The sequence below is a fragment of the Dermacentor albipictus genome, chromosome 3 (assembly GCF_038994185.2).
Source record: "Dermacentor albipictus isolate Rhodes 1998 colony chromosome 3, USDA_Dalb.pri_finalv2, whole genome shotgun sequence".
In the NCBI taxonomy this organism is placed as follows: Eukaryota; Metazoa; Arthropoda; class Arachnida; order Ixodida; family Ixodidae; genus Dermacentor; species Dermacentor albipictus.
This window is the reverse complement of record NC_091823.1, coordinates 42,714,188-42,739,055: the sequence shown is the minus strand read 5'-3', so window position 1 is coordinate 42,739,055 and position 24,868 is coordinate 42,714,188. Positions and strand designations below refer to the sequence as shown.

Here is a 24,868-nt window from a genome sequence, read left to right as displayed (position 1 = left end):
CGCTCTCCTGCAGGTAGTATTGCGTCACGGGTCCCGTCGCTTGCTCCTCCGGAGCTAGGGCGCCCCCGTTGTCTCTGTGCAAGCGCGACGCGCCGAGCGCCTCCGGCGCGTTGCTCCACCCCTGCTTCGTGGTTGGGGTGGTTGATCCCGCCATTCGACTCGGCGGTCCGCGCTTTTCTGATTTTCTTGCGCGTTCATAGTGATAATGCAATTTGCTACTGACCTTGCTTGCTGATGTCCTCGGCGTTCCCAGCGTCGGTGGTGGACTCCTCGTAATTCACCTCGTCAGGCGAGAGAGAGTCGTCAACACTCGTGACTGCCTCCATTTGACGTTCGGAGTCCTGGTCCGTGTGCATTGGTGTCTTTGGCTGGTCCTCGTCCATATAGGGTGGAGTGCTGCTCGCCACGTAGCGGTTACACCGCGTACGGGCTCCTGGAGCCGCGTCTCCGCACCAGTTGTTTAGGGTGTTAGCGCGGCGAGTCGACGTGCAGGCGATGATCTTCGATTTCGGAATAACCGGAATTCGCATCACCAAAAACTTCGTATCGGCAACATCCTTACGCCTTCCGGTATATCTGGTCCAATTTCGGGAGTTGTCCGTTGAGTTGTCTGTTGAGTTGTCCCGTGTGTCCCGGCGTCCATACTATCGGTTCTTTTGGTTGTCGTTGTGTTATGTGCTCTCCGGAGCGGAGTATGCGGAGTGCTCCATGCCCTCTTCTGCCGCGTAGGTAGTTGCGGCATGCACGCCGTTTGTGTTGTCTGTAAGGATTGTTAGAGACCGTTTAGACCGATATCCCTCCACTGCCGCTAGAGCGACGGCCGCTTCTTCAGCCTCGACTATCGTACAGTGTTGTAGTGATGCGCTGGTGATCTCGCGTAGGTTCGAATCAGTTGCCACCGCGTTGCTGTTCTTCTGCCCCGCTGCTCTGGCGTATGTTGCTGCGTCCACATATACCGTCGTTTCTTGGGGTGCTAGTGTCTTTTGTAGGTATTCAGCCCTCGCCTCTCTGCGTGCTTTGTGTAGGTTGGGAGCCATGTTTCGGGGTATGGGTGCTACATTTAATGTGTTGCGATACTCGTCCGGAATCGTTTCGGTCCTCTATCTCTTGAAGTTGATCGGCGCAGCCTAGTTTCTTCAGGAGCTCCCTGCCAGATGGGGTCTGCTGTAGTCTGCGCTGTTGGGAGACTAGTCGCGCCTCTTTCAATTCCTCGAAGGTGTTGTGTAGTCTTAAGGCTAGGAACTTTTCGGTTGAGCTGTTGTGGGGAAGGTGGAGTGCGGTTTTGTAGGCTTTGCGTAGAATCGCGTCCGCCTGTTGTACCTCACTCTTGATAGGATTGTAGTATGGGAGGCTGTATGCCACTCGGCTGTGACCCAGGCTTCTGACCAGCTTGAGTCTGTCCTCTCGCATGCCGTGGCGTCTGTGTGAAATGCGCGTGATCATGCGGGCCACTTGTAGGCTGGATGCCTTGGGTAGGGCGAGGGTGTGGGTGCAGCGTTGGTTTGACTGCATCCACATCCACAGGATTCTGATGAGCGCCTTTTCCGGTATCGGCTTCCCCTTGAGGTAGACGTTGAGCTTTAACTCGTCGCTGGTGGGGACTGTGCAGTTTTGCGTTCCTCTCCAAAATCTCAGGAGCTCGGACTTCTCAGTGGAGCACGATAACCCTCTTGCTCTGACGTAATCCTCTACGCACGCAGGTGGCTGCCTCTTGTAACTTCTCTTCTTTCTCTCTGAGCGAGCCTGCGTTAACCCAGATGTTGATGTCGTCGACATACATGGTGTGGTGTATGCCGTCGATTTCTTTTAACTGTTTTGCCAAGCCAATCATGGCTATGTTGAAAAGCATGGGGGAAATGACAGACCCCTGAGGCGTCCCTTTGGTCGGAGTAAGGAACTTCTGATCGGAGCTCTCCCAGGCGAATCGTTGCCGTTCTGTTTGAAAGGAAGGCTTTGACGTAGCCGTAGACTCTCCTCCCGCAGTTCAGGTCATTCATGCCCGTGAGGATGGCCTCGTGGCTTACATTGTCAAAAGCCTCCTTGATATCCAATGCCATTATTGTATTCTCCCCGCTCCTGGGGACGTTCCCGAGTACTTCTTAAATTTGGTTTGAAGCAGTACGTCTTGGGTCGATAATTTTGCTCTGAAGCCGAACATGTTGTGGGGACACAGTTCGTTGTCCTCCATGTACTGGTGTAGTCTGTCACCACTCGTTCGTACAGTTTTCCCAGGCCCGATGTGAGCGAGGTCGGTCTGAAGTTCTCAATTTGCAGTTTCTTGCCCGGTTTAGGAATCACGACTACCTCCGCATGCTTCCACTCGTCGGGGACGGTCTCAGCTTCCCAGTGTTTGTTGACAGTAGGTTAATTCTGCGACTAACTCTTCACTGAGGTTGCGGATGAGTGCGTTATTGATCTCGTCTGCACCCGCGGCCGTGTTTCTGGTTGTTTCGAATCGCTGCGTAGACCTCTTCTCGCGTGATGGGTCTGTCCGTGTTGACGTTTTCTCTTCCCCGGTAGCCCTCTGCGTAAGCTGCTGGGTTTGTGTCCCCGAAGCACTTAACGCGTGGCTTCTCCAGTAATTCCGAGTCTGGTCCCTCGAGCTGGTGGATGAACCGGTAGATTGTTTTGTTTTCTGTCTTGGTCTTCGTCGGATCTATGAGAGCCTTGAGGATATGCCACGCCCTCGCTGTGTTCAAAGTGCCGTTGAGGGAGTCGCTGAATTGCTGCCAATGTTGCCTTAATTGGCAATTGCGCCGCGTACTCCTCTGCTTTCGCTGTGACTTCTGCGATCTTTAGCTTCTTTTTGTATTGTTTCTTCCACCTCTTGTTGAGGACGTGTCTAGCTTCCCACAGCTTGAGCAGTCTGGCGTCTACCTCGGGCGTCTGCGTCGTTCGCGCGATTTCTTTGGTGTACTTGCGCTGTTTCATTGAGCATCTTTCCCCACTCATCTATCGATTTGATCCCGTTCTCGGCGAGATTCCTATCGCACGCCTCTCGAAAAGCGCCCCAGTCCGTAATTTTTGCCGATCCCAGCTGACGCCTTAGCTTGTCGGAAGTTACTTGTGTCTAGAGTATGTAGTGGTCACTACCCAGGTTCTCTAACAGGTTCTCCCACACTGCTTGTTCCGCTCCTCGTATGAACGTGAGGTTGGGGCAGGTGTCGGTACTAACGCTGTTTCCGATTCTGGCTTGAGTGTCTGGGTCTGTGAGGAGGTTGCAGTCGGTGTTCTCTGCTGCCTCCGCTAGCGTTTCGCCTTTTGGGTTTGCTGTTTGGTATCCCCAGCTTTTGTCCATGGCGTTAGTCTCCTAGGATGATTAGAGTGCTTTCTTTCGCTAGTTCGCGTGCGTCATGGAAAAGCTCGCAGAATTTTGCCTTCTTCTGTTTCGGGGGCGCTGTATGCATTTACAATATACTGCCCCTCTTTCTTCTTTGGTACAATTTCTACGATCACGTGCCCTACGTCAGTGTCGGCTATCCTGTCGTGGCTTATGGCGATGAGTGCCTTGGTGACTAGGGTTGCCGTTCTTTCTTTCTTGAGTCTCGTAACACGTGTATCCTGCGAGTGTTGGTGTGGTGCCCGTCTCTTGAAGCGATATGATGTCGGGCGGTGTTTGTGTGTGAATGTATTGTTGGAGGAGGCCCTGCTTCTTCCTCCGCAGTTCCATTGCCAAATATCTAAGGTTTCTTGCTTGCTTAAAGTTATACTGACCATGTTTAAGCCTCGGTGTTTGCGGATGTCGGCGTGGGACGCCAGCGCGGGGCGGTGGTAGGCCTTCTCTCTAATGTTCTCGGTAAACTTCTGCTTGCGGGTGCTGCTCCGGAGCTCTGTGACTTGTCATTGCACTTGTTGCATTTGTTGCTGCTGTTGCTGCATCATCTCCTGCATCATATGCTGAATCTCTGCTTTAAACTTGGCGAAAGCCTCGTTGCCTGCTTGCCATGGGGCTTGGGTTTGTACGGTTTGTGGCTGCGGAGGGCTTTTCGACCTAAGGTCTCACACTGCCTTCGTTAGCTCTGCTATTTGGCGTTCTAGCTGTTTCTGCGTTGCGCGTGATAACTCTAATTCGCGTCTCAGCACTATTTTCTCCGCGTCCTCCTGTATAGGATGTTCGCGGTTGCTGTTTGTGTTGTTTTTTGTTAGCTACCCCACCAGAGTCCGGAGCAAACCAGGGATTTTCGGCTCCCCAGCTCACCTTGACGCGGCCGCTCTTTCGGGTAGGCTCCTTCGTCTTCTGCTGCTGCAGCTGGCTCCCTCCCTTGATGGCCAGGGGCGGCAGGGGTGGGAAGGACCGTGGCCGGCTCTGTGAACGGCTCCGCGACGCCCGTTATCTCGAAACGGCTCCGCGAAGTCTCCCCCTCCGAGCTGAACCACCTCGGCTTCTTGCAAGCGGTCGTCCCGGCTGCGACGTCTGCTCTCGCGTCCGCCGCCGTTGTAGTCGCCGTTGGCTTTGCCTCGCAGGTCCCTGGCTTTCTTTAGTCGGTCTTGGCACTCCGTCGATCCGGTAGCGTGGTTGCCTCCGCAAATCAGGCATCTCGGGGTACACTGGCGATCGTTTGGCGGGTTCTGCATCCCGCGCTGTTTGCAAGCCTTGGCGTCCGGTGTGGGGCACACGTCGGGCGGTGACCTTGGTGGCAGAAAACGTAGCAGATTTGTCTTGTGGGCCGGTACGGGTAGCACTTGTACTCTGCTCCGCAGTAGATGACGTGTTTCGGTGTGATGGGTCCGTCCGTCAAAGGTGATGACGGCCGTCTTGGTCTTGCCTAGTCCTCGGGCGCTGTGGATGGTGACACCCTGTGTGCGCGTCCACAAGTCGGCTTTCAGTTCCTCCGGTGTCGCTCCGGGGTCCACTCCGTGTATCACGCCATGCCGGGTGTTTTCCGGTGCGGCCACGTAAGCGTTCACGTCGTATGAGCGTCCCTCGATCGTGAGGCTAGTGATGCGCCTCGCGATCTTGGTGGCCTCCTCGTTCGGCGTGCTCACGATTACTATGTTGGATCCTGTGCGGAGCCTGCGATCAGGTCTGTTCCCTCGAACTTGTTGCTGCATGCCGCGGCTACGGCCCGGGCCACTTGAAATTGCTGGAGCGACTTGACTACGAATCCCTTCGGTCGCAAAATCATGAAATCGTCTCTGGGGAGCGGGGGCATCCTCTACCTAGGCTGCCGCTGCGCTCCTTTCCCGTCTTTTTTCAGGGCGTCGGAAGCTGGCGCGCCAGCTGTCGGCGGAGGGGCCGGGGATTGCCCTCAGAGGTCGCCTTGAGCGGCCGGGGAATTCCCGGCGCTGGCGGCGTTCCGTCCGTTCTTCCTCTGTCGCTTCTTTTGGCGTTTGATCATGGCCAATTCCCAATTTGCTTCTTCTTTGTGAGTGTCTTGCTGCTCCTGCATGGTGGAGTCCTCGATCTCCCCGTCTGCCGAATTCTCGGAGTCGGAGGCGCCGAGGTGGTCGTCGTCCATCTCTTGTGCTTCTAGCAAATTCTGGGCTAGTCTACTCGTCGATGGCTCAAAATTCGGGTATTTCTGGGAGCGGGAGTCGGGTCCAGGCAGCATCGCTGTCGCTGAGCGGGCCTGGCTCCCGCAAACGCCCGTAGTCGTGCTAAACCTCGGTAGGCTTGGCGGGGAGTGTTTCCCGCCAAAGTCCGTTAATTTGCCAAAAAAAAATGGTCCCACCTTCTTGAAATCGGTGTCCGGGTGATCCAGCTTGTGAGCGTTCTCAGATCCAACCCAAAAGTTGGTGGTCCGGTGGGTCGAGATAGTCCGTGAGGGTCGGAATCTACGGAGCCCATGCGACGAACGTCCGCACTGTTACCTGGCGCACTTCAAATTTTTTGTTTTGGTAGCATTTCCAAAGTCACAGTTGCTTCACTTTGCCAGGTTCATTCCTGCTGAAAGGTTCCTGGTTTAATGGTTTACTATCGTCTATGGACATGCGCTTTTCGATTGGTCGAACCGCTGGTTTCTTTGGCTTTGGACCATGGGTTGGTCTGTGCTCGTTTCAGCATTCAGCGTTATTGTTCAGGCGCCTTTCTCGTGCCAGAAACGGTCTTGACACATTCTCGGTTCTTCCCCGTCACTAATCACTGACTGATTAACATGCCACTACAAAAGGACACAATGTCAATGAATGGGAAAGGGGAGGGTGTTCTCGCCAACAAAGATTCCCTGATTTGCTCATGATGATGACGTCCATCTTTAAGACTGGTTGGTGGTAAACGTCACCGGGCTCGCCTTTTCTAGTTTTTTGTGTCCTTGACTCATCAAATGCCTTTATGGATCTACATAGTCCAACTTACGTATTACCTGTCCTTTGCTTATGGGACAGTGCTACCCGCTGTCGTCGCTTGTTCACCGCATACACCGCGCCGTAGTTTGATATTTGTGTCCACAACTATCGCGTACTCTGCAAGATAGGTAAGAATGCTGAAGCGCCATTAAAGTTCGTGATTAAAGTGCACCGCGTGAGCCATTGTCAAACAGCTGCTTCGAAGGGGCTACGTGTACTCCCCTTATGCCAAGACGTGTGTAAACGTCTAGAGAAGTGACGTGCACGAGCACGCTCAAAGCAATCTTGAGTGGAAAATGTGTCCGCTTTACTTGTATTTATGGCGTTGAAGCGAGAAAAGTTTACCAGAGTTTCCTCCCATACTTTTTTTTTGCTGTACGCTGTCTTTCCATTGCTCTCCGCATGCATCTGAATGCGTTTGCGTTGAATAGTGACTGAATTTGCACATGCTACCACTGTTGTCCTAATCTCGATATAAGGACGCACACTTGATTCATCACGAATTACTTCCATTGTTCTCTATCTGTAATAACCTTACCTCTGCGTTACTGCGCTATGACTTATGCTGTTTACTGATCTAAGAAAACTGTTCTCAGTTTTACCTTATTATACGTCGAAGTATCGTGAAGCTGAGAAATTATCTGTGCTATGTAATTTTCGGTATTTGACATGTATTCTTGTACAAATGCATAAATGTGTGTTAATGCACTGTATATATGCTGCTGTTTGAACTTGAAGCTATTTGAACTTTAATGTATGCAAAGAAATCTTACTGCGCTATGACTTATGCTGTTTACTGATCTAAGAAAACTGTTCTCAGTTTTACGTTATTATACGTCGAAGTATCGTGAAGCTGAGAAATTATCTGTGCTATGTAATTTTCGGTATTTGACATGTATTCCTGTACAAATGCATAAATGTATGTTTATGCACTGTATATATGCTGCTGTTTGCAGCATCTGGGATTAAGTCCTGTCAAATAGCATTGAATCGCTTTTAATTCCGTTTACTTAACAGTCGTGTTTCGCGCTGGTTGTACTGAGTATGCATTGCATTAAACTGCACCTTGTCCAAATAATCTGTCAAAATAAAACTTATTCTTGTTGCCCGTCTCACTAACTCCATGTAGTGAAGACTGTGCCGTGCCAGCCAACCGTAATGGCACATCCGCTGTCTGCAACTGGTCAAGCGACACCAACTGAATGGGAGCATCACTGGGAGCTATCCAAAGTATAGGGAGACTGGCTTTCTATGATCGCTCTTTGTTTTTCACCTTGCCGTTGCGTTACTAGCAAAGACAGATTCCTGGCGTTTTAGGACAATAACATCCGGAATTAAAATCGGATATCCGGACACAATAATTTCAAATAATGGTCTTTCACGCACGTGGATAACCGTGACAGGACAGTACTTTCACAACTAACCGGAAGTACTGTACATGTAACGCCCAAAGGTGTACCTGGCCCGGTGGCCAGTAAATGGGACGTAATACTGGGAGCAGCTTCGGCCATAACTATTCACTTCAAAGAGCGGGAGCACGTGTGTGAGGCCCAGACGCACAGGAATGGAACACGCGAATTGTCGACCTCACAGCCGCCCTTCGCGTGTGCCAGGTCGCATAGCAACAATTTGGTAATGCTTCGCAGAACCCCAGAACAATGCTGGATAGACTGCTCCTTGGAAAAGGTTTCTCACGATAACGACTCGCGGCGTGTGGAATATGCATCATTTTCATTGCGTTTTTATTCTAAACTTTCGTTTGTTTCTGTTCTTGCCACCACTTATCGCCCGATTCTTGGCCTCTCCTCGCGGTGGGTTGCGTGCCATTTCACTCGGGACCAGCCAGCCAACAACTGTCGCAGCATGCATAGCAAGAACAAGTGAAGACGAAGAGGAAGAAGAGCAACGTTCTGACCAGCAGCAGCTGGGCGAAAAGCGGATGTTGAGCCCGTCAAGCTCCGACGACAACCAGCCGCGAGTCGCTCGCGCCGCCGCCGCCGCCGGCAGCAGCAGCAGCTTCTCGTGGTTCGCCAGGGCCAGGAATCGCCTGCGCTTGTTCAACGTGTTGCACGGTGCGCGCTCGGGGACCTTGCCGCCCGCCGCCGTCGGGTCGGCTGGCGCAAGAGACAGCTCCTCGCCCTTCAGCAGCACGGACCTGCGCTCCGAAGCTATCGAGCCCGCAGACAACAACAACGCGCCAGGACGCACCGACATAGCCAATACCAGTCACAAGCCGAGCTCCACACGGTGCTTTCACAACCGCATTGCCGTCTGCGAAAGCGGCCCGCATCCACGTGTAAGAGAAAGTACCTTTTCAATATCGCGGGCGGTCACTCACCCCAGGCCGATAGCCCTTATTAAAAGGAAGATAGAATCTAGACCGGGTGCCGAGTGCAGCTCCTTCAGCGATCTCGGTGACATCGACGCGAACAGCGAGAAGTGGAAAACGTTCGGGAGTGCGTACTCGGGCGAACAGCGATTGATCCTTCTGGACGAAGCAGCCAAGAGGCTTTCGGAGTATGACGGCGCTGACGATGACAGCAGGAGCGTCTGCCCCGGTTTAGTTCACCAGAGCAGCAGATTGAGGCTGGGTTGCACTCGCCACGACGGCGGAGCGCCCTGCACACCACGCGAGAGGGGCAGACACTCCGACGTCAGACGAGCTGAGTTTGAGGAGGACGCGGAGGCTCCACCGCGCTTAGGTGCTTCGTCAGAAACAACCACCAGTGCGCGGAGCGCGAAAGCACAGCCCTCCGAGGTTTTCGAAGATGAGCTCGAGGCCTGCATGCAGTGTCCGTCCAACGCGGTGGCCGATATCACGCGCGACGAATCGGTTTCGAAAAGACCATCGTTGCGCGAAGAGCAAGATCTCAGAGATAAAATAGCTTTGTGGGACCCTTCTCAGGAAGATGGATACGCCCTGTCGATGGTTGAAGAAGTGGTCGACCTCGATGACCAGAAGTCGCCTCCAGACCCAACACAGGAGCGCGAGTTCCCGACCTCTGAGTGCAACTCTCCCGCGGACAAGTCGTCGACGACCATCGCTCCGATTTCATATTCCGCATGCTCCGATAATTCTTCCTGCAAATCACCCGACGATCGCAACCTTTACGACGACCTGCAGTGGCTCAACGAAGGGTGCGATAACAATCCGAAGTGCGAAATCTTGCTCCCCGTAGACGAAGACCAGGCGATAAGTTGGAGAAAGTGTTCGTGCTCTTTCGATGAAACGACCATTCTCTCCAAGCTTGGTGCGGCCGTCGACGGCATAGCTTCGGTTTCAGCGATGGCACCGGAACCACCATCGCCCGAACCGTCATCGCCCGAACCACTCCCGGAAGCCACGCTATCAATTTTCGGCACCGAATCGGAGCAGCCCCTTGCCGCCGAAACAGCCCATAACGTAGTTGCAACTGCCGCTTGGCAAAGTAAAGCAGAATGCCACAACAATTCACGTGCTCAGCCTCGAGGCGTGGACGAGACAATATGTGGGCTTCAGCAAGAGCCATCTCCTCCTCTCGTTTGCAGCTCACATCACAACGAGAGCACTGCGGTAAGCGACGAGGAAAAAGACGAGCGCAACGACATCGCGACATCCGGTGGCAGCAGCCGCGATGCCCTGGGCGTGACGGAGGCCGACGTTGGCCCGTGCCACGAAGTCCTCAAGCGCGCGGGTGGCCGTGGGGCCCGACTCTTGTTGTTACGCAAGACTCGGAACCGACACGACGGCGCTGACGAAAAAGCCGACGGTGCCTGCTCGAACGGAGGGACGCACTACGCACGCGGCGTCAGCGAGGCGACTCAGCCGATGTCATCAACTGCTAGCAAAAAGGAGGCGCTCGCGCCGCTGCGCTTGGTCGACGTTGTGTCCGCGTCGTCTGCGACGGGGACGCCGCTGCGCGCCAACGAGTTTCATAGCGACGAAGTAAACGTCATGGACAACGGCGAGGTCACCGTGTACATACGGACATCGACGCGAAGGAAGTCCGGCATGCTGTGGCCCTTCGGCCCAGCGTCGCCGGGCCGGTCACCTTCGTCCCCGCAGTGACGGAACGATCTCCGTGAGAGGACGTGCGACATGTGAGACGAGAGAGACTGGCCCACGGTAAAGCTGAATTTAGAGGGAAACAAATGTTCTGGCTTGACATGACGTAGCAGTTTTATGCGCCATTCACAGGACGTGGAAAACACGCATTTGTGCCCAGGCAACCTGATGACATCGCAATGCCGGTCTGGTGCGTATACCATGTAGGCGCCGTCGCCTGCCGTTTCTAGACGCGCCACGCGACGTTCGTTACCTTTTATCGTCGGTTCGGTTTATACTGCCGTATTGTACGTAACGCAGACTCGAATTTGGCAACGTTATTTATGGACTTTCTGGACACGTTAAGCTTGTGGAACTTCGACTTACATAGAAAGCAAAGCACGATTTGGTCGCAGCTGTCATGTGTTGCGGAAGCGCCGGATTCTATTGGGGGCGTTCCCACGACGCATCTATAACCGAGAGTATCATTTTCTGCTATGTTCCGATTAACATTACAGGAACTGTTGACCAATAATATTCGCCAGTTTAATACAGCTCCCATAGATTAAAAAAAAGAATGGGAGCTGTTTCTTGAAGCTCACTTGTAAATTTGGTCTCCTGGTGAGCAGTATTCTTGCCAAGTTACCAACCGATTGGGAACAGCCTTAAACTGCCTGCTGTAAACATCTATTCGTTTTCTAAGCATTATCTATCGTCAAATCGTTGTAAATATGTATCATTGTAAACTGCGATGCTGACTGCTTCGCGCCGCAAATAACTATAGATGTGAATGTCTTAAAGCTCCAGGATGACGTTCACTTTCGAGCTGCGCGCAAAAACCAATAAATCACGTGTACGTGTCAATATTTTATGAAGATTATGAGAACTGCATCGAGTGATTCCATATAGCGCTTCGAGTAGCTACCGCTATCTACGAAGTTCGTGCCTCGCACAACAGATATCGAGAAAACCGTCGCGACAAAGGGACAGAGCGTCAAAAATAGCGCAACTACTGTCACAAAATCATCATCAAAATTACTTGTACTACTACAACAGTTAACGGCGGGTCCGCAGTAGAATAGAGTAAGCTCATAAGAGGAAGCTTTTGATCAGGACCAGGAGCAATGTTTCGTCTTAACGAACAATCGAACCTGGAATAAATCCATTGCCCTAAAAGCTAGAGAGTAGTGTATCTTCATTCTGTGTGTTAACTACATTGCAGCATCACTCGTCGACTAATGGTGACTGCGCTTCATTGACACTGTCCCGAGTAAAAAAAGAAAAAAAGATCTGTGATTTCGCGTGCCCAGACGATAATCTGATACAAGGCACGCCGGAGTGTGGGGCTCCCGATTATTTTGACCAGCCCGGATTGTTTAACGTGCACCTAAATCTAAGTAGACGAGCGTTTCTTGCATTTCGCAAGCATCTAAATGCAACCTCCCCGGCTGGGAATCGAACTCTCGACCTCGTGCTTGGCAGAACAGCATATATAAGCCAACTAAGCCGCCGCGGCTGGTCCGAGTGATACGTTCCAACCTGGCACTCTTATCATCTACTCTACCACACTCTAGTGAAAGCGTTTTTCTCGAGCAACTCCTCGTCGTTGGAGTCACCGAGGGGCGGTATGGCAAGCGAACTCTCCGTGCAGCCATTCTTTTCGCTCTTTCTCTTTCACACACACGCGCACGAACACACCGACACACACGGACACACAAAGACAGACAGGCACACACGCGCGCGCGCACGCGCGCACACACACACAGGCCCGCACACGCACGCACGCATGCACGCACGAGTGCAGAGACGGACTGAGTTTATTGGCGAGAACAAATAGCGAAGAGGTAGCGGTGCGCGGGAGGTCTAAGGGAACGTTTCGCACGGAGACGCTGTCGCACGACTGGAAATGCCCTTGTCCTCTCGTCGGGCGAAGTGCAGGAACACTTCGGTTAGGCTGACGTCGCTGACCACATATTCGGAAACGAGGCCTTCGGCACGCAGCTCCTCCATGCCAGCGAATAGCTTGTGCCACATCTGCGCCATCACGTGGAAGCGAAGCAGGGCCCCGCGCTGGTGGCGCCGCCGAAGCTGCGCGCCCGGGAAGCGCTTCTCCAACGATTTGCACACGGAGCCTGCGGGGCCAAGTGCAAAACCAGGGCGAGCAGGGGGAAGGGGGCGAGTGAGCCGGCACGGTTTGTTTTGACTTCTTACTCAGCCGTATACACTGCTGGCGCATGTACAAGCTAAAAGAAATGCGAGAAAGACGAACAAACAAACGAACACAAAAAAAAGACAGATGAACAAACAGCCTGCTCATAAATTAATGTATTACGTTCTCGCAAGCCTAATAAGTGTTTGCACAAATATAACGCCATTTATTTATAGACAGCAACAACACAATCAGCAGCAGCAAAACACGCTCACAGACGTAGAGACGCAACCGCAGCTGCAACCGCAGCAGCAACCAAGTCGCCTCGATAGTGACGGGTTAAATTAAATACAGGCATCACCATGGCTACACACGCAACGAAGCACACTAACACTGGGAAACAACAATACACAATCTGGCAGTGGAACTGCCGGGGCTACAGGAGGAAGCGGGGGAATCTCCAGCAATTCATACGCAGCCGCGAGACAAAACCAGACGTGATCCTTTTACAGGAGACAAACCATCCGGTTAAACTAGCTGGCTACAAAGCCATAGACGCGACCGCGATGGAGAGCAGGCAAAGAAGGAAACGGGCTACACCCCGCGTGGCGGGCGGCGCTGGGCCGGGGGCGATGGTGCCGCGCCGGCCGTCTCCCCCGCCACGCCCGTTGCCGGTCGCCGCCGTGCTCGTTCGGCGTAATGTCACTGTGGCGCAGCGAGAACTTGCCTGCGTAAATATCCCTCACGTGTTCGTAGAATTAATCCCTAAGAGCGGCCGAGGACTATTCGTCCTTAACGTGTATAGTAAACCCACACTGCAGCACAGATTCGGGGACCTACTGCGGGCCGCGCGCGCGGCTTCCGGCGGCGAGCCTCTACTTGTTGCGGGCGACTTTAACGCGCCCCACGGAGCCTGGGGCTACACCCGAGAAACACCCAAGGGCAAACACCTTTGGGAAGACTCGCAAGACCAAAGGCTTGCACTGATCGCGAATCCCGCCGATCCTACACGCAGAGGGAACAGCGTGAGTGCCGATACGTTACCAGACCTTGCGTTTGTTTCAAATGTAACAACAGCGCACTGGCAAAACACGCAGGAAGATTTGGGAAGCGACCATGCGCTGATCGAGATAACGATAGACACGGGCCCGAGCGGTCGTGGTACTTACCCTGAGGGCAAAGGTCGTAAGCTCAAGCTCGTGAAGTGGGACACGTTCCGCAAGAAACGAAAAGAAGCGGGGCGAGGCGATAAGCCGATTACGGACATAGACGAGTGGACCGAGACGCTCAGAAGGGACGTAGGTGCAGCAACGAGCGAGGTTCCGCCCGAGGCGAACCTGGAAATAATTGACAGCAGGCTCCTACACATGTGGGAAGCAAAGCGAGCCCTCCTAAAGAGATGGAAATGCCAAAGACATAATAAGGCGTTGCGCAAACGCATAGCGCAGTTAGACAGAGACATCGAAGAACACGCACTTCAGGTATGCAGGGCACAATGGGAAGACACGTGCAACGGCCTCGAGAGGCAGATGACCGGGGCGAGCGCTTGGCGCCTTTTTAGACACCTATTAGATCCGGAGGAGACTCGGGCCGCTCAAGGCCACAAGACTCGTAGACTCCTAAGAGATTATAAAGGCGATAACTTCCTTGACGCCATACGTGACCGTTACTTTAAGAAAGCCGAAAGCATCCAGTACGCTGAGTACGACGGCGTCACAAACAAGAAACTGGACGCGGAATTTAGCGAATCGGAAATTCGGTTAGTCCTGGTCGAACTCAACACTCGATCGGCGCCCGGCCCAGACCGGGTTACCAACAAGACTCTCCGAAACCTAGACGACGAGTCAATCTCCCGACTCGCGGCCTACGTCAATGAGTGCTGGCGAGAGGGTTCCCTTCCCGAAGCGTGGAAACGGGCCCGCGTTATCATGATTCCTAAACCTGGCAAGCAAGTTACGCTCGATAATCTAAGACCGATTTCGCTTACGTCTTGCGTCGGCAAAGTCATGGAACACGCAGTTCTCACCCGCGTGACCGACTTTCTCGAAGATCATGACGCGTTCCCGCACACCATGCTAGGATTCCGCCGCAACCTCTCCGCACAGGACGTATTGCTTCAACTTAAACACCAGATCGTAGACGACACTACCAGCTCCACTAAGGCAATTCTAGGCTTAGATATTAAAAAGGCCTTTGACAGTGTTAAGCACGAAGCGATCTTAAAAACAATTAGAACATTAGGACTAGGCCAAAGAATGTATAATTACGTTAGAGACTTCCTCACGGGCAGGCGCGCATGCGTCGTCGTCGGTGACGAGGAATCACCGGAATTTCAGACGGGTCCGTGCGGCACGCCGCAAGGATCCGTCATATCACCATTACTCTTTAATTTAGTTCTACTTGGTCTACCCGAGAAATTAACAGAAATAGAAGGATTACATCACAGTCTCTACGCGGATGACATCACCCTCTGGGTTCCCGGAGGGGGATGTGACGGTCACGTCGAGCGAACGCTACAGGCAGGAGTAGATGCGGTTCAGAATTACTTGCGTGGAACGGGCCTCGAGTGCTCGGCTACCAAGTCCGAACTCTTACTCTACAAACCCACAAGGAGAGGTCGTAAAACCCTGCGCGAACAGGAACGGGAATATTCCAAAATACGCATTACATTGGCAGATGGTACTCCCGTACCGCACGTAGAGAAAATTAGAATCCTAGGGTTACACCTGCAGGCAAACGGCCATAACGGAGAGACGGTGCGAATACTTCGTCGTTCGGTAGATGACACCATCCGACTCTTGCGTCGCATCACGAACAGACGCAATGGTATGCGTGAAGAGTGCGCGATCCGTCTCGTGCAGGCGTACGCGATAAGCCGCATAACGTATGTTGCCCCCTACCTGAGGTGGATCGGGTCCGAAAAAAACAAAGTCGAATGCATGATCCGAAAGGCTTTCAAGAGGGCGGTCGGCGTTCCACTCAACGCGAGCACCGACAAGTTTCTAGAGCTCGGAGTTCACAACTCTCTCAACGAGTTAATCGAGGCGCACGACATTGCGCAATACGAACGATTATCCAGGTCAAAGGCAGGTCGATGCATCCTCGAGTCGCTCAGCATCGCGTACCACACTCAGCATGGAGAAAAGATGGCGGTTCCCGCCTCTGTTCGCGACCGCCTGATCATCCCGCCGCTTCCCAAGAACATGCACCCGACGCACCACGCCGGGAGACGCAACAAACGAGCAAGCGACCTTGAGAAGAAGTTTGGTAACAGCAACGAGGCGGTGTACGTAGACGCGGCGCGATATGGAGGAGGGAGAAGCGCGCACGCGATAGCGGTTGTAGACCGCTCGGGTAGGTGCCTCGCGAGCGCCACGGTGACCACGGGACACACGGAAGCGGCCGAAGAAGCCGCGATAGCCCTAGCGCTCGTCGCGGTGCCGAACGCTGCGATCGTGATCAGCGACTCGCAGGCGGCAATCCGCGGCTTCGCGCGCGGTCGTGTCTCGCGGGAAGCGGCCCGCATACTCCGAATTTCTGACGACGGGGACTCGTCTTCGCCCTCGCAACCCCAAAATTCTACGGTCTTCCTCCTCTGGACCCCGGCACACACCGATGTTCCGCTAGCGGGAAACGAGGCGGCCCACGCCACGGCTCGAGGTCTCACACGCCGAGCCGCCGCTGATTATGTGGCCGCCTCCGCCCCCGAGAGCGGGGCATCGGATCTGCCGGATCGGGACACTACAACAGAAACACAGCAACAAGAAACACACTGGGCGTGGGGCGATCGCCTAACCACGTTCAGAGACCTCACCCAACACTACAGACTCGAAAGACGCAAATTCCCGCCACCACACGATAAACTGAACAGGAACGAGGCCGTGACGTTACGCTTGCTCCAGACACACACCTACCCTAGCCCCGCTATCTTACACCACTGCTATCCGCGTTTGTACCCAACAGACGCGTGTAAAACATGCGGACGCAGAGCAACGCTGCGACACATGCTCTGGGAGTGGACCGGCAACAACGGTAATCAAAGCAGCTCCGTTGGCGACGCGTCCATAATCGCGGCTGTTGCCAGAGTAGAAGGCTCGAGCTCCGTTCTTCCCGACGCCGCCCCGGATGCGGGAGCCGCCGGGGACCTTCTCCGTAGGCGTCGCCGCCGCTGGGAGGCGGCTATCAGAAGTTCAGAGCTGGCAGACCAGCTCTGGGCCGTCCGGCAAGCCGAAGATGCCGCTCGAGTCCAAGAACTTCGAGCCGTCACCTGAGGCCACCACATCAAGAACTGCCGGACTATTCTTTACTAAAGTTTCTTCTTCTTCTTCTTCTTTCAGTATTGCAGACGGTTTAAATAGTTTGAATGGAACGGCGCTCGAAATACTGGTTCATTTTTTTTATTCATTCTTATTTTTCAATCAACGCTGAAAAGCTGCAAGCACTTTAACGCGCTTGTTTACGTACTTATATATTTATTTAAAAATTTTCACGTCGGACTGCGGCGGGCTCAACCGCTATGCAAGTAAGCCTTACAGAAAAAGCCGTGTCCAAGACGGATAGTAGCGCTGATTAGAGCGTTTAGCATAGAACGAAGCACCCGTAAGGGGACGCAGACAAGTAAATACATACAGTCGGAACACGCACACGTATTGGTGGTGAGAGCATGTCTATGAGGAAGCCAGAGCTCGGGCGGGTTGATTTTGTCACAGTTATACCCTCTAGTGCCCCAGCGTCATCTCGCCCTTCTCGCGAGCTAACCACTGCACCATGGCCTGCACATCGATGAAATGAGTCGCAGTTTATCTGCACCAGCAGGAATGTCCATCTCAAAGCATGTTGTGTTTGCTAACGACAACTAATACGACCGTGCTACAAAAATACATCACTTTCTGAGTGGAGCTCTGCAACGCTAATGCAATGGCCACCACTACCTAATGACGCGTACTTCTTGGACATGAATAAAAAAGAAAAGGAAACGCGCTGGTCTATAGCTTCTCGCCTGTTGTTTTTCACAGCTACCCTAACAGCAAGGTTTTGGAGCGCGGATTTTACTGGGAAAAAAGTAAAGAAACGTACCTGCTAACGTAACTTCCCGTTCAACAATCACGCTGACCTCCGAATTGGGGGTACATAATGAATAAGCGACAAAATTAGGCTTTTTTTTTCCTATCGATTTCCGCGCCCCGAGAACTATTGAGGTCGGCTGTGCGCACAGGGCGGGAAATTAGGCCCTGCACGTCTGCACAGGGACATAAGAAAGCACACGTTAAGCCAGCTGGTGCGAAAGCTGAACAAGCTGGAACGAAGATACCGGTCGAACAGAGCACCACAGGGTTTCCAGCTCCGAGAACCCTCCTCCTTCTATATCTGTCATTTTTTCCTCCCTTTTCCTCGTTCCCCACAATGCTGACCGGTGTTCAGGTGTCAGCCGCACGCTATAAACAGCTACGGTGAGGTCAGCAGTCTTTTTTCTGTCAGCTAATCTCTCTCTCTCTAATAGCAGTACGCTAAGTAACACTAGCGAACGTGGTCTGCTAATAGTACGTGAACTTCTGACAACTGGTGCACACCGTCATAGACAATTCTGAATGAACGGCTGCCACAGAAGCCTGAGACGTGGGTCCTCGAAAATGCTTTGCAAGAAGGGTAGACGGCTGCTTGCTCCGTCCGGCACATTCTGCGGCGTGTGAGCGGAACGAACCCGCGTGCTGTCAGGACAAGGCCCGCCCTCCCCTCCATCCAAGTGGACGTATACGTGCACCGAAATCCCCGAACGCGAGAATTAGCCGGTTAGCAAGGCAGCTAACGGCATATGGACAGTCCCTTCAGCTAGTTATGTTATCGCCGTCGCATTTGTGCCTCTGTGACGTTTGAGCATCCTCATCAGGCCTAGTGTCCATCACCGTGAAGAACATATCTGTTAGCCTTTCAAAATTGAACCAGAAACGATAACCTTATATATTCCGGTGTAACGTAAAGCTATATAAATGCAGGCGACACTATACCGGGGGCGATCATATTTAAGTTTTCCGGAATTTTTAAATATCGTCTGGCAGATAGCATAGATCTCCTTGAGCTGAATTATTCGGGGATGCGGATATTACTAGCACGAGAAATCGAAACACACATTCAACTAATTAACAAAAAGCACTCATGTTTTTAATCGATTGCTTTATGGCACATATATGAATTTACTAATTGTAGCTGGCGAGTTTGCCAGACAATTTTGCCCTAAAATGAATCTCTCCAGGACCATTATATGTAGTGATTGAGTGTATGTAAAGCGTTTATTCATGATTCGTTCCACTGGTTTCTGAGATGATTATCATACTTTGTGTGAGACGTAGCGCTGGCATCGATACCGACGACCAAACATGAATGCGTAGAATTGTGCAAGTGCCACCAAATGACGCAGCAATCCAGGGGGAAAAGTGATCTTTAGAAACCGCCACATCACGTTAAACCTGTATGCATAGGTAAGCAAACAAAATATTCTCTTATGTGAAAAGTCTGGAGACTCTTCGTTCGCGCACGGAGGTGTTGATGTGAGTACGAGTCCGTGTCTTCTGAACAAACATTTCTTAGATTCGTAGAAGATCGTTTAACAATAAGAATCGACTTTGAAAGGTATTGTGTCACTGGAATTTTGTTGGGTCGGAGAAGGGCCGTAGTGCTGAAAGTATAGTTTCAAGCAAAACCACTTTCTAATAGCGTTTGCTCTACAAGGGTCACGAACCTTGACATGAAGGGAAACCACTTTCTTTTTTCGCACACACGCGAAACGGACCAAGCAACCGGCCATGTCAACCCGCTGGGGCCTGGCTGCCGGTGTGCTGCTGCAGTGGGTTCGATTTTCGAATGCGTCGGACGCATTCTCCACCCTCGTGTTTAGATTAATCAACGGTAAATAACTTTAACTTACGGCGGTGTCCACAACTACAGTGCCTCCCATAGCTCCGGTATTGCTTTCGGGTGTTAGACACAAGCCCCTGTTTAGATTAATCAACGTTAAAGAACTTAATCCGGTGCCCACAACCACGGTGACTCCCGTAGCCCCGGTATTGTTTTGGGGTGTTACACAATATTCCCGCGAATCTATCAACAAAATACACTACATATGGGTTCGATCAGCCTTCGCTTTGCTTAGCCCCGAGACCATTATCGAGCGCGCAGTTCGAGCACGTCTACGGGCCTTGCTGTTTTTGCGTGTACGCTCACCTGCATCCTGAGGCGCGCAACGCGCGAGAATCGTGGCTCCGCGGCCGATGTCCTCTTTGAGCTGTTGCGTGGAACCGAGGCACGCGAAGCGGCCCTGGCGCAGAATGGCCACGCGAGAGCAGAGGGTCTCGCATTCCCGCATGCTGCGCAACCAGAGCACAGAACCACGCTTGCACTTGCAAGCTCGCTGTGCGATGCGCAACGCACATTGCGAAGACATGTGATCGCTGTACAGGGCAGCACAACACTCGTGCGAGACGCCCAACTTGTAATAAAGATCTCACGGCGGCTTAGATTAGGAAGAAAAGAGATGCAAAATGTAATCGTTTTCCAACGGACGGAAGGAACCCACTGGGACAGGCAGACTGGCTGACCGACTGGTCGATCGACCAATCGATCGAGAGACTGACTTATCGAACAATTCCATGATTGAGTGATCAATTGGTTGGTTGTGATCGTGAGAATCACAACCAAACTTTTTCCGCCAATGTTTTCTTATTTTTGTCGTATTTTTCTCGTGTTTTTTCGTGTGTTTTTGTTACAGCAAGAACTGCCAGACTATTCTTTAATAAAGTTTCTTCTTTTCGTGTTCAGACATATGACGTACAAGAAGCTTCGTACAAACGACTTCACGAGCTAGTGCAAAACACTAAGTACGACTTCTTATTGCATGTAAAACACACATTACGTGAAGAGACATGAACAGGAACAGGTGAGAATGACGAAGCGCAGAGAGCAGCAGTATTTTGGAACATATTAGAAAAGCCACATTATCCCGACCCCGCAAGCGTTTGGCTCGGGCGTATACAGTGGGGTTCCGCAAAGTGAACAGAGGGAACTAGTGTAGCTTACCAGTGCGAGGTGAGCAGTATCGAGAGGTCGAGGTTCCGCTTGACGGCCGCGAGTATGTTCCAGATGCGCCTGCGCGCCTGCGGGTCGACGGCGGCCGTCGGCTCGTCCAGCAGCACCACGCTCGGGTTGCCCACGAACGCCACGGCCAGGGACAGCTTGCGACGCGTGCCGCCGCTAGAAAACGTGGCCGATTTCGAAGCGCTCGTACGTCACACCCACGGAATTCTAACGTGTCCCGTTGTTTCGAGCGTCCTTTTCAGGTCCCCTTCTGTCTGCCCAACGTGTCAAGAGATTACTGCAGTCAACATGACTGGAGCTCCGCGTAAAAATATTCAACTGAAAGGACGCTATAGCATGTTCATGGCGTAAGCGGTGCCCCTGACGTATACTACACGTAATGAACTTGCGCTGGCAAGGCGCAGATACTACAGGCTTTCATGAAGCTTCTGTATTCGCGGCGGTGTAGCGTACTGCGTCATCCAGCATGCACTCGGTGAATGACTGCTGTTGGTTCGAAGATTTCGGTGCACACCTCTGGGTCTTTTTTCGCCAATGTTTTCTTCTTTTTTTTGTGTGTGTGTTCAGAAATTTGGCGTACAAGAGGCTTCGTACAAGCGACTTCACGAACCAGTGCAAAACACTAAGTACGACTTCTTATCGCATGTAAAACACACGCTACATGAAGAGGCACGAACAGGAAGAGCACAATTTGCACTCGCCCTGCCGATGTCTCCATGGGGGGTTTATTTGCATCATGTTAACAAAAATGCGGCAACCAGTTTTCAAACTCCGCCTCAGATAGTCGCGGAAATGTTAACCATTTTCTGCGATCACCTGGAAGTGCTTAGAAATGATCACCTGAGGTTCATTAAAGCGCATGCTCCAAATTATGGATATATACATGTATCTGCACATTCCGGCATGTCGCGCCAATCTTGATGGCTCGCGTCGAGCAGCAGAACGCCGTAGTCGCCGAACCAGGGCTGTATTACCCGTTGAGCCGTATTACCCGTTGAACCGTATTACCCCGTTGTATTGCCTGTTAACCATGTATTACCCATTGAGTCGTTGTATTCCCTGTTAACCATGTATTACCCGTTGATCCGCTTGTTTCAGAAACAGAACAAGTTATCTTACATATTGAGCAAAATAAGTCACACGACACAATCACGTGATTCAGACAAAGACTGTGTGGTAACCCTCGGTTAATTAAAGCACAGTAGTAGGTCGATCACCAGCACAATGTCGGAATGCCAAAAATAATGAAAACGTATCAGTGGTAGCACTTGCGAGTAACTTGAAGGCAAAATAAATAGAACACGAGCATGTAATGAGAGCAGTGCATGAAGCAAATAAGGGTGTTGTACACATAAATGACCAGTGATCGTTTTTCACATTTAACCTGGTACGATCACTCTGTTTATGCAGGGTGTTTCAGCAAACACGTTCGAAAATTTCTTTTAATTGCTAGTGGCAGATAGCGCAATTGTAGTCCATGAGCTGGTCTACTCGAACAGGCGGACATATCAAAAGTTCACTAACAAAAGTTCACTAATTAAGTGTTTAGCTACTGCGCTTATGGTACATACTGCAACTTATAAATTATGGTAGGATGACGCTGCAAGTACATCCATTTGAAAAGAATTGCGCGGACAACATTTACGAGAGATGCGCCGTCCAACTTGTGGTAAAAATCCACTGTCTTTCCACTTACTTTCTTACCAAAACGTCGTTTTATGAATTGAAGCACAAAAGTAACTGGAACGCCAATGCACTTCTCCGCAAAGTTAGGGAATTAATATCTCAGAACTGGTGTCATCCTCTGAATCCCTTCCAAACTGATACGCCTTGCGAATTCCCCAGCTAGAATTTGTAATTTGCAAAATGTGCCATAGGTTATTAATTAAAAACTTAATTAGTACACGTTTCTTAATCAGTCATATATGCATTTCAATTTTTGTCGCAAGTAATAACTGCCTCCTCGAGAAGACCTCATGGACTAGAATCGTGCTGCCCGCCACAGGCAATTAAAAAAAATTGGAAGTGTTCGCTGAAACACCCCGCATATGATAGCCAAGGAAATGACCTCTGCCATGTGTGCTGCGTATGAACTTATTCGGCCTAAAATAAATGTAGTAAACTCCAAAATATCTTTGCTTGACATTGCAGGAAGGTTAATAAACACGGTGCGCTTTTAAATTGGCTGGTACTTCAGTCCATAAAGCGCCAAAAAGCAGCTACCGTGCACTGTGCATGGGATTCAATGTTTTGCGAAACATTTTGCAGGTAGCTGGATATTTCCAGCAACGTGTTCGTGCAATGGAAGCAGCTTGTGTCTGGCAGTAGAAGGAATACGATGACTAATGTATGACGGCGAGGGCACGACGACAGTTTCGTTATTAACCTCAGCGTAAAAACGTTACAAACGGTTTAGGTACGACATGGGCCGATCCCGAAGGCAGCACAACGTCACATAGCAGCTTGGTAGCGTTACCTGCTACAAGAAAAAAGAAACTGAGATATGTAGGCCTACCCCGAAGGCTGTGCAGTCTAACGCAGCCTCTCAAAGCGCTAGATGCCACAAGGCAAGAATGGCAGTATGTGGTACGCTCCCTCTCGTGACGCACGGGATGTGTGCTGTCTAGTGGAAGCTTATGCGCGGCTACGTGCTCTCGCACCTGGGAGAGCACGTGACACCATTGGACACTCGATTTTTTTAGTATTAATTTATTATTGAAGAGGCCGGGAACGAGGCGAGACAGGGACCGACCAACCGCAAAGTGCCGGGGATGAGCCAAATAGTGCTTCGTGCGTTAACATGCAGCTATAGCCTTGTGCTTTGTCGCATGCGCGGATTACCTGTATTTCCCAGTGGTGACGTCAGCGTACTGCATCATGTCGACGAACTGCAGCGTGCGGTCGATGACCGCAGCCAGGTCGCACTCGCGGATGCCGCGGAGTCGGCCGTAGAGCGCCAGCATCTCCCGCCCCGTCAGCAGGTCGAGGGCCACGTCCGTCTGCGGGCAGTAGCCGATCCGCGCCTGGTACTGCGCAGACGACGCGGCGCCACGCGTCGCGTGAACCGGGAACACGGACAGTCGCAGTTGGTAATGTACACCGTCGTCGCCAATAGAATCGTAGCTACTCCTGTGCAACAGGCGGTGTCCAAACCGCGCCTCTTGCAACGGCTCTCTCGGTTAGCTGCTATACACATTTTACGGTTATCTCCCGCGCTGTGGAGCCGCGTTCAATTCCCGTTCGTTATATATATACTATTTTTGTTTGCGTTCATTGAGCGCTTAGCTAAACATTCTCATATTTTAATTATTGCGTAACAGTGCATCAGCAGGTATTATCTGTTAAACCTGATGATTTGCAGCAGGAGCTACGGTTGGCTATAATATTATTTAATAAGATCTAGCCACTTTCGACATCAGAGGCACAAGAAAAAGAAAAAATAAAGACTTTCAGAAGCGGACGCGTTTGTGGTGAGAAACTGACTGACGTTTGCGCATGCTCGTGCTTTGGCAGAGAGCACTATGGACAAACTAGAAGGCATCTAGACGATCACAAGGCGCACTATACAACTGAAAGTTTATTACTCCATATGTGTTGAACGCACTATTTGACAAAGGAATCATTTTTGAGCATCTTCGTCGTGTCGGTGTATCGAGATTATCTGTTATCTGCCATGCGGACTATGAATCTTGAAGTGAGACGCTAGCTGATGAGCAGTGGACCGCATTTACACCTCAGCACTAGGGTATATAAAGAAAAAATGAAAAACGAAAAACAATAGTACTGCGTGTACATGCAAGAATCCCGATAGACCGCAGACTTCCCTTTCCTGATAACAGAGGGCATATGCTGACACACGGCGGCATTTAAATAAACCTTCTGGTTTTACGGCTCCTCCTGGATCGTCTCGATGTCTCCTTCGTGTACTCTGGCGCCATTTTGAAGCCACTAAAAACCAACGACTGGACAACAACGCGTTTCGACCAGCGTCACGCTCGTGCGAGGCGGCCTTACTCGTACGGCGAGCACTCGCCTTTCTCCTGTTGGTGGCAAGATCTGCATCGCCGATGTAGGCGTTGCCCGCCGTGGGCACCAAGTCTCCGGCCAGCATGCGGAACGTGGTCGTCTTGCCGGCGCCGTTCATGCCGAGGAGGCCGAAGCACTCGTGGCTGTTCAGCGTGAACGAGACGCCGCTCACGGCCTCGACGCTGCGGTAGCTCTTTCGCAGCTTGTCCACGCACAAGACCACCTGCGCGGAATCCGCGCTTAATTACTCCGCCGAGCTCGAGGTCGCGGGTTCGGCAACCAACGTACGCGCAGTG

General features: G+C 51.8%; 1 protein-coding gene across 3 annotated transcripts in view; it reads right to left on the bottom strand.

Moving 5' to 3' along the window:
* Positions 1–12,114: 12,114 nt before the first annotated feature.
* LOC135902544 (phospholipid-transporting ATPase ABCA3-like) overlaps positions 12,115–24,868 on the bottom strand; it is a 48,228-nt gene continuing 35,474 nt past the window's right edge. For all 3 annotated transcript variants that reach the window (XM_065432677.1, XM_070535400.1, XM_065432678.1), the window contains exons 22-26: positions 24,580–24,795; positions 23,388–23,575; positions 20,529–20,702; positions 19,677–19,819; positions 12,115–12,441 (exon numbers count right to left, since the gene is read on the bottom strand). In XM_065432677.1, the coding sequence (XP_065288749.1) occupies positions 12,173–12,441; positions 19,677–19,819; positions 20,529–20,702; positions 23,388–23,575; positions 24,580–24,795 (990 nt within the window). In that variant the 3' untranslated portion in view covers positions 12,115–12,172. The remainder of the gene's footprint in view (positions 12,442–19,676; positions 19,820–20,528; positions 20,703–23,387; positions 23,576–24,579; positions 24,796–24,868) is intronic.